We start from the raw sequence: 9204 nt of genomic DNA on the forward strand, positions 1-9204 counted from the left end.
GAGGGACTGATTACCTCAAACTCCTTCTGATCTTCAGTCATTCTTCTCTGTAATGAGCTGAAGAAGCCAATGGTTGGCGAAACGTTTCCACAAAAAAGATACCCAAGTGCTGCATAAATATCCAATTCATCATCCTGTCAGTTTTCTAAACTATTTATCTAAACCATTTGTCAGTAGAAACTGACTGACGACAACGCTAAAGAGTGTAGACAGAACACGACAAGCGTACTGCAACTCTGTTCTTGTAGCTACAAATACATAAACGTGCATAAACTTTTCAGTTATTGTTTTTACACTATGTTTATGTTTGAAAGTTAACAGTTGTTATCCTAGCTAAGTTTCTCTTCCAGAACTCCAGGATGACATAAACAGAACTCCAGGATGGCATCCACAGATCTCCAGGATGACATAAACAGATCTCCAGGATGACATCCACAGATCTCCAGGATGACATCCACAGATCTCCAGGATGACATTCACAGATCTCCAGGATGACATCCACAGATCTCCAGGATGACATCCACAGATCTCCAGGATGACATCCACAGATCTCCAGGATGACATCCACAGATCTCCAGGATGACATTCATAGATCTCCAGGATGACATCCACAGATCTCCAGGATGACATCCACAGATCTCCAGGATGACATCCACAGATCTCCAGGATGACATCCACAGATCTCCAGGATAACATCCACAGATGTCCAGGATGACATAAACAGAACTCCAGGATGACATCCACAGATCTCCAGGATGACATAAACAGATGTCCAGGATGACATAAACAGAACTCCAGGATGACATCCACAGATCTCCAGGATGACATCCACAGATCTCCAGGATGACATAAACAGAACTCCAGGATGACATAAACAGAACTCCAGGATGACATCCACAGACCTCCAGGATGACATCCACAGATCTCCAGGATGACATAAACAGAACTCCAGGATGACATCCACAGATCTCCAGGATGACATCCACAGATCTCCAGGATGACATAAACAGATCTCCAGGATGACATCCACAGATCTCCAGGATGACATCCACAGATCTCCAGGGTGACATCCACAGATCTCCAGGATGACATAAACAGAACTCCAGGATGACATAAACAGAACTCCAGGATGACATCCACAGATCTCCAGGGTGACATAAACAGAACTCCAGGATGACATCCACAGATCTCCAGGATGACATAAACAGAACTCCAGGATGACATAAACAGATCTCCAGGATGACATCCACAGATCTCCAGGGTGACATCCACAGATCTCCAGGATGACATAAACAGAACTCCAGGATGACATAAACAGAACTCCAGGATGACATCCACAGACCTCCAGGATGACATCCACAGATCTCCAGGATGACATAAACAGAACTCCAGGATGACATCCACAGATCTCCAGGATGATATCCACAGATCTCCAGGATGACATAAACAGATCTCCAGGATGACATCCACAGATCTCCAGGATGACATTCACAGATCTCCAGGATGACATCCACAGATCTCCAGGATGACATTCACAGATCTCCAGGATGACATCCACAGATCTCCAGGATGACATCCACAGATCTCCAGGATGACATCCACAGATCTCCAGGATGACATCCACAGATCTCCAGGATGACATCCACAGATCTCCAGGATAACATCCACAGATCTCCAGGATGACATCCACAGATCTCCAGGATGACATCCACAGATTTCCAGGATGACATCCACAGATCTCCAGGATGACATCCACAGATCTCCAGGATGACATTCACAGATCTCCAGGATGACATCCACAGATCTCCAGGATGACATCCACAGATCTCCAGGATAACATTCACAGATCTCCAGGAAGACATCCACAGATCTCCAGGGTGACATCCACAGATCTCCAGGATGACATAAACAGATCTCCAGGATGACATTCACAGATCTCCAGGATGACATCCACAGATCTCCAGAATGACATCCACAGATCTCCAGGATAACATTCACAGATCTCCAGGAAGACATCCACAGATCTCCAGGGTGACATCCACAGATCTCCAGGATGACATAAACAGATCTCCAGGATGACATCCACAGATCTCCAGGATGACATCCACAGATCTCCAGGGTGACATCCACAGATCTCCAGGGTGACATCCACAACAGTCGACCAACTCCGAAGTCCCTTTCTACTGCAGGGTGAACAAGAACATATTTTGCACAACACAAATAATCCGCACAGAGGAGAACGTAACTCATGACAATGTTTCGGTCTGACTTGGTCCAAGTCGGACACAAACATCGTCCTAAGCTTCAGTCTCATATGTGCAGGATACCAGGGTAAACTTATGTGCAGGATACCAGGGTAAACTTATGTGCAGGATACCAGGGTATACTTATGTGCAGGATACCAGGGTAAACTGATGTGCAGGATACCAGGGTAAACTGATGTGCAGGATACCAGGGTAAACTGATGTGCAGGATACCTGGGTAAACTTATGTGCAGGATACCAGGGTAAACTTATGTGCAGGATACCAGGGTAAACTTATGTGCAGGATACCAGGGTAAACTTATGTGCAGGATACCAGGGTAAACTGATGTGCAGGATACCAGGGTAAACTGATGTGCAGGATACCAGGGTAAACTTATGTGCAGGATACCAGGGTAAACTTATGTGCAGGATACCAGGGTAAACTGATGTGCAGGATACCAGGGTAAACTTATGTGCAGGATACCAGGGTAAACTTATGTGCAGGATACCAGGGTAAACTTATGTGCAGGATACCAGGGTAAACTTATGTGCAGGATACCAGGGTAAACTGATGTGCAGGATACCAGGGTAAACTTATGTGCTGGATACCAGGGTAAACTTATGTGCAGGATACCAGGGTAAACTTATGTGCAGGATACCAGGGTAAACTTATGTGCAGGATACCAGGGAAAACTTATGTGCAGGATACCAGGGTAAACTTATGTGCAGGATACCAGGGTAAACTTATGTGCAGGATACCAGGGTAAACTTATGTGCAGGATACCAGGGTAAACTTATGTGCAGGATACCAGGGTAAACTGATGTGCAGGATACCAGGGTAATCTTATGTGCTGGATACCAGGGTAAACTTATGTGCAGGATACCAGGGTAAACTTATGTGCAGGATACCAGGGTAAACTTATGTGCAGGATACCAGGGTAAACTTATGTGCAGGATACCAGGGTAAACTTATGTGCAGGATACCAGGGTAAACTTATGTGCAGGATACCAGGGTAAACTTATGTGCAGGATACCAGGGTAAACTTATGTGCAGGATACCAGGGTAAACTTATGTGCAGGATACCAGGGTAAACTTATGTGCAGGATACCAGGGAAAACTTATGTGCAGGATACCAGGGTAAACTGATGTGCAGGATACCAGGGTAAACTTATGTGCAGGATACCAGGGTAAACTTATGTGCAGGATACCAGGGTAAACTTATGTGCAGGATACCAGGGTAAACTTATGTGCAGGATACCAGGGTAAACTTATGTGCAGGATACCAGGGTAAACTTATGTGCAGGATACCAGGGTAAACTTATGTGCAGAATACCAGGGTAAACTTATGTGCAGAATACCAGGGTAAACTTATGTGCAGGATACCAGGGTAAACTTACAAAAAACTTTAAACGATCAATGTTTATTGAATGCTTCTTGCAGGTTACACTTCAGTTTTACAAAAACATTTGAGGTCTGAAGCAACATAGAAAGAGAAGTCGTACTGGGACACTGATCTTTGATTTTCTCTCTTTTTTTTATTATACTTGTATATTTCACTATGTCTTAAGTTCTGGAAAGTATCGAGTTAATCCCAAATGATGCCACGTCGGCGCTGCTCCTCGGCGTTGCGGATCTGCTCGATGGCGTGGGCGGGGAGAGGATGAGGCGTGGGGATCAGTGGAGACTGGACGCGGAAGCCATTCTCGTCAGCGGTGTAGCGGACCTCAGCGACTCCGCCCTCAGGCAAAGGAAACCTGTTCAGATATGAAACTAATGAAATTATACTTGAGAGTGGCCTGAAAGTACCAGAAAGCCCCATCAGCGGGGACTCAGCGCGGAAACCATTGCACCTCAGCGAAGCCGCCTTCGGGTAAAAGAAACCTAGGAGACAAGAAATAAGCGAAATTATGCTTAAAGAATGACTCAAAGATAAGGAATGCACAAGAAGGAAATTGTGTAAGCTGTAAGGAAGAGAAAGAGAGAGGAAGAGAGAAGAAATAAAAAAAGGATGGTTTGTAATAGGTGTTGCTATTGCGGATGGGGCCATTTGCTTGAAGTTTGACGAGTATAAATCGTTGAACCTCCGTAATCAAAACAATGAGTAATTGAACGTGTGAGAACAAATTACTGGCGTTATGAAAAAGACATGTGCAACACCTGTGTATATTTAGTGCCGAGATGTATCGCCTGCCTGAGCTGCAGGCTATTTTCAGTCTAATACAGCATCGAGTTATATACTGGAGACAGTGGAAGAAGGAGAGGCTGTTTTAAGGTGCTCAGTCTCCTAATCTTGACAGAAAGGAGCTCACAGTCCTTTAACTTCGTTCTGTCTGATCCAGGCTCTAAGAGACTGGACACTTTCCACCAAGACTAAATGATTGAGCACCTTTTACCAAGACACAACCCTTTTACCAAGACTAAGAAGTGAACACCTATTGTGATTGCGGGCTCGAACACCATCAAAACTAAGGAATTGAACACCTTAAAATTACCTCTCCGCTTCTGCCACTGTCTCCAGGCTAACAGTCGCCTCTATAAAATACTGAAGAAGCCTAATGTGCCGGCGAAACGTCCTGTCATTAAAGATGCCCAACTGTGATGTATGTGTCTTATTCATCAACTTCTCTCGGTATTGTGTACCATTACTGTGATGGCGCTGGTGTTATCATCCTGAGATTCGTTACTTCGAAAATCAGCCATAACAGCAACAAATAATGATTATATTATTGTATTAAATGAAAATAATGATTATAAATGAAAATGTAATAAACTAAACTTGAAAAAAGGACAACATGGTCAAATGAAGGATCTTATATGTAACTAAATTTGTAATAATAAACGAGATGTGTTAGAAAAAATCTTCAGTTTATAGATAAATTCCAGAGTGACACGAAAAACAAGTGAGTGGGTGTAATATCGGAAGCTTTCTCATTAATAACATCCTCATCATAATCCTTATCCTCATCAATCATCATCATCTGCATCATTACTTCACCTGTAGTATCCGGCCATGTTGCTGCCGCCGCTGACTCCCTGCCTGCCGGAACCATCCACGTAGATGCCGTTGTCACCCTCGTACTCGAACTTGTAGTTTCCGTCGAGTGTGTCTTGACGGTTGTCACGGACGATGGCGATGAAGCGAGGGTCCCTCAGCCGCCCGGACTGCGGGGCGGCGACGGCCGCAGCAACGACCAGGCAAGCAACGACTATCTACGTCAAGGGAATAGAGGAGAGTATTAACAACACTGACGAAGTAAGAGTTACGTTCACTCGTTGTAGAAGTAAGAGTTAAAAAAATTTTGTTCTACTTGACAATGTATATTCGCTCGTAGTCAAGCTTCTTAATAGACATATATATATATTTTCTTCGTCTTGGCCAAGTATCAGCGAAGGTGATCTTTCTTTTAAAGTTGTTGTCCTCCCACGCAGAACCACTTAAACGATACTTAATTCGCTTATCTCCGCACTAGCACACCCGCTTTCTCAGCACTACTCACCCACCCTTGCACACACACCCCAACTCAAACTAATCCACTTATAACACATTCACTCACATTCCCTCTTTCACCCATTCACTCTAACTCATCCACATATACACACTCTAACCCATTCAAACAGAAAATACAAAAGATTAGAATATCTAGAATATGCAAAATGTGCCAGCTATTAAAAATAAATATAAGTTCACTGCTCATACTTTCACCCGTAACATATCGTAGCAAGATTTAAAATGAATAGTTGCAAGTGTTTCTAAATTTTACGTAGGAAAACAGTCTTGCAATACACGAACTGAAGAGAAGATCACACAACCCAGAAAAGACGTCAATGAAACATCGGTTCCCACTTGATCTACCGTACTTACAAGCTTCATGTTGGCTCTCTGAGGATGTGGCGAAGACGATGTCCATCACCTGGACGCAAGATGTATATATATACATACCTCCCTGGGAGGCCAACTTTTTTTTTTCCGAAGAAATAGTGGACATTACGGATTCAGAGATGTTACGGGACAAATCGTGAAGGCGTGAGACAAGGGCGGAGCGACACCTTGTTGGATCTGGAGCCCCGGGTTCAGTTATTCGTCCATGGTGATGGAATATACAAATATGCTCGCCAACAAACCTCACGGAAGATAATGCAATAAAAAAATTGTTTGATCGTGGAGAGTTCTTGCGCCGCCTGGCGAATCTCTATTATTTATGATTTCCTGCATCACTACCTTTGTGTCTCTGATGGAATATCCTGTTATGCAGTGCATTTACAGGATATAGATATGCCCTGCCAACAGTAAAGTTTTATCGAGATTTGGCAAAGCTCTACACAGCGCGATACGTTGTCACAGTAAGAGTTGGCTCTGACAGTGTTTCTTTTACACTAGTGCCGCCACTGCTGCTTTGAAGAGCTGGGTCGGAGGAGACTGGTATGTGCACCTTCCCACCAGCAACCTTCCTTAGAATGTCTTTCCTATGCGGATCTCTGAGAAGTGTTAAAGTGCTCGAGGTAAAGATTTCCAGCCCCGGCGGTTTATCTTGAATAGTTAAGATCGCCCGTATGCGATTATTTGCATATACGTATATATATATATATAAATATATATATATATATATATATATATATATATATATATATATATATATATATATATACAAGAGAAAATTTTAGAAAGGACTTAATTTTAAATGAGTTCTTGCTAATTGACCAGTTTTACATATTCGGCACGACACATATATATATATATATATATATATATATATATATATATATATATATATATATATATATATATATATATATATATATATATATATATATATATATATATATATATATATATATATATATTTCAACAAGTCGGCCGTCTCCCACCGAGGCAGGGTGACCCAAAAAGAAAGAAAATCCCAAAAAAGAAAAATACTTTCATCATCATTCAACACTTTCACCTCACTCACACATAATCACTGTTTTTGCAGAGGTGCCCAGCATGCAACAGTTTAGAAGTATATACGTATAAAAATACACAATATATCCCTCCAAACTGCCAATATCTCAAACCTTTCCTTTAGAGTGCAGGCACTGTACTTCCCATTTCCAGGACTCAAGTCCGGTTATATAAAATAACCGATTTCCCTGAATTATTTTATTTTTATTATCACACTGGCCGATTCCCACCAAGGCAGGGTGGCCCGAAAAAGAAAAACTTTCACCATCATTCACTCCATCACTGTCTTGCCAGAAGGGTGCTTTACACTACAGTTTTTAAACTGCAACATTAACACCCCTCCTTCAGAGTGCAGGCACTGTACTTCCCATCTCCAGGACTCAAGTCCGGCCTGCCGGTTTCCCTGAATCCCTTCATAAATGTTACTTTGCTCACACTCCAACAGCACGTCAAGTATTAAAAACCATTTGTCTCCATTCACTCCTATCAAACACGCTCATGCATGCCTCCTGGAAGTTCAAGCCCCTCGCACACAAAACCTCCCTTACCCCCTCCCTCCAACCTTTCCTAGGCCGACCCCTACCCCGCCTTCCTTCCACTACAGACTGATACACTCTTGAAGTCATTCTGTTTCGCTCCATTCTCTCTACATGTCCGAACCACCTCAACAACCCTTCCTCAGCCCTCTGGACAACAGTTTTGGTAATCCCGCACCTCCTCCTAACTTCCAAACTACGAATTCTCTGCATTATATTCACACCACACATTGCCCTCAGACATGACATCTCCACTGCCTCCAGCCTTCTCCTCGCTGCAACATTCATCACCCACGCTTCACACCCATATAAGAGCGTTGGTAAAACTATACTCTCATACATTCCCCTCTTTGCCTCCAAGGACAAAGTTCTTTGTCTCCACAGACTCCTAAGTGCACCACTCACTCTTTTTCCCTCATCAATTCTATGATTCACCTCATCTTTCATAGACCCATCCGCTGACACGTCCACTCCCAAATATCTGAATACGTTCACCTCCTCCATACTCTCTCCCTCCAATCTGATATTCAATCTTTCATCACCTAATCTTTATGTTATCCTCATAACCTTACTCTTTCCTGTATTCACCTTTAATTTTCTTCTTTTGCACACCCTACCAAATTCATCCACCAATCTCTGCAACTTCTCTTCAGAATCTCCCAAGAGCACAGTGTCATCAGCAAAGAGCAGCTGTGACAACTCCCACTTTGTGTGTGATTCTTTATCTTTTAACTCCACGCCTCTTGCCAAGACCCTCGCATTTACTTCTCTTACAACCCCATCTATAAATATATTAAACAACCACGGTGACATCACACATCCTTGTCTAAGGCCTACTTTTACTGGGAAAAAATTTCCCTCTTTCCTACATACTCTAACTTGAGCCTCACTATCCTCGTAAAAACTCTTCACTGCTTTCAGTAACCTACCTCCTACACCATACACTTGCAACATCTGCCACATTGCCCCCCTATCCACCCTGTCATACGCCTTTTCCAAATCCATAAATGCCACAAAGACCTCTTTAGCCTTATCTAAATACTGTTCACTTATATGTTTCACTGTAAACACCTGGTCCACACACCCCCTACCTTTCCTAAAGCCTCCTTGTTCATCTGCTATCCTATTCTCCGTCTTACTCTTAATTCTTTCAATTATAACTCTACCATACACTTTACCAGGTACACTCAACAGACTTATCCCCCTATAATTTTTGCACTCTCTTTTATCCCCTTTGCCTTTATACAAAGGAACTATGCATGCTCTCTGCCAATCCCTAGGTACCTTACCCTCTTCCATACATTTATTAAATAGTTGCACCAACCACTCCAAAACTATATCCCCACCTGCTTTTAACATTTCTATCTTTATCCCATCAATCCCGGCTGCCTTACCCCCTTTCATTTTGCCTACTGCCTCACGAACTTCCCCCACACTCACAACTGGCTCTTCCTCACTCCTACAAGATGTTATTCCTCCTTGCCC

At 42.9% G+C, this 9204-nt stretch overlaps 1 protein-coding gene across 1 annotated transcript; it reads right to left on the bottom strand.

The window, feature by feature from the left end:
- Nucleotides 1-3682: 3682 nt before the first annotated feature.
- Nucleotides 3683-6129, bottom strand: LOC128688172 (cuticle protein AM1199-like). Its single transcript, XM_053775880.2, has 3 exons — nucleotides 6107-6129; nucleotides 5240-5454; nucleotides 3683-3998 (listed from the first exon to the last, which is right to left on the bottom strand). Exons 1-3 carry the CDS (start codon nucleotides 6113-6115, stop codon nucleotides 3830-3832), a joined length of 393 nt encoding a protein of 130 aa, XP_053631855.1. The 5' UTR covers nucleotides 6116-6129; the 3' UTR covers nucleotides 3683-3829.
- Nucleotides 6130-9204: the final 3075 nt, after the last annotated feature.

This window comes from Cherax quadricarinatus, chromosome 19, assembly GCF_038502225.1.
Source record: "Cherax quadricarinatus isolate ZL_2023a chromosome 19, ASM3850222v1, whole genome shotgun sequence".
Taxonomy (NCBI): domain Eukaryota; kingdom Metazoa; phylum Arthropoda; class Malacostraca; order Decapoda; family Parastacidae; genus Cherax; species Cherax quadricarinatus.

Excerpts from the sequence above, each read along its gene's own strand:
- LOC128688172 (XM_053775880.2), bottom strand. Across the intron at positions 3,999-5,239 it reads AACATGGCCGGATACTACAG|GTTTCCTTTGCCTGAGGGCG; the intron begins GTGAAGTAATGA and ends ATATCTGAACAG.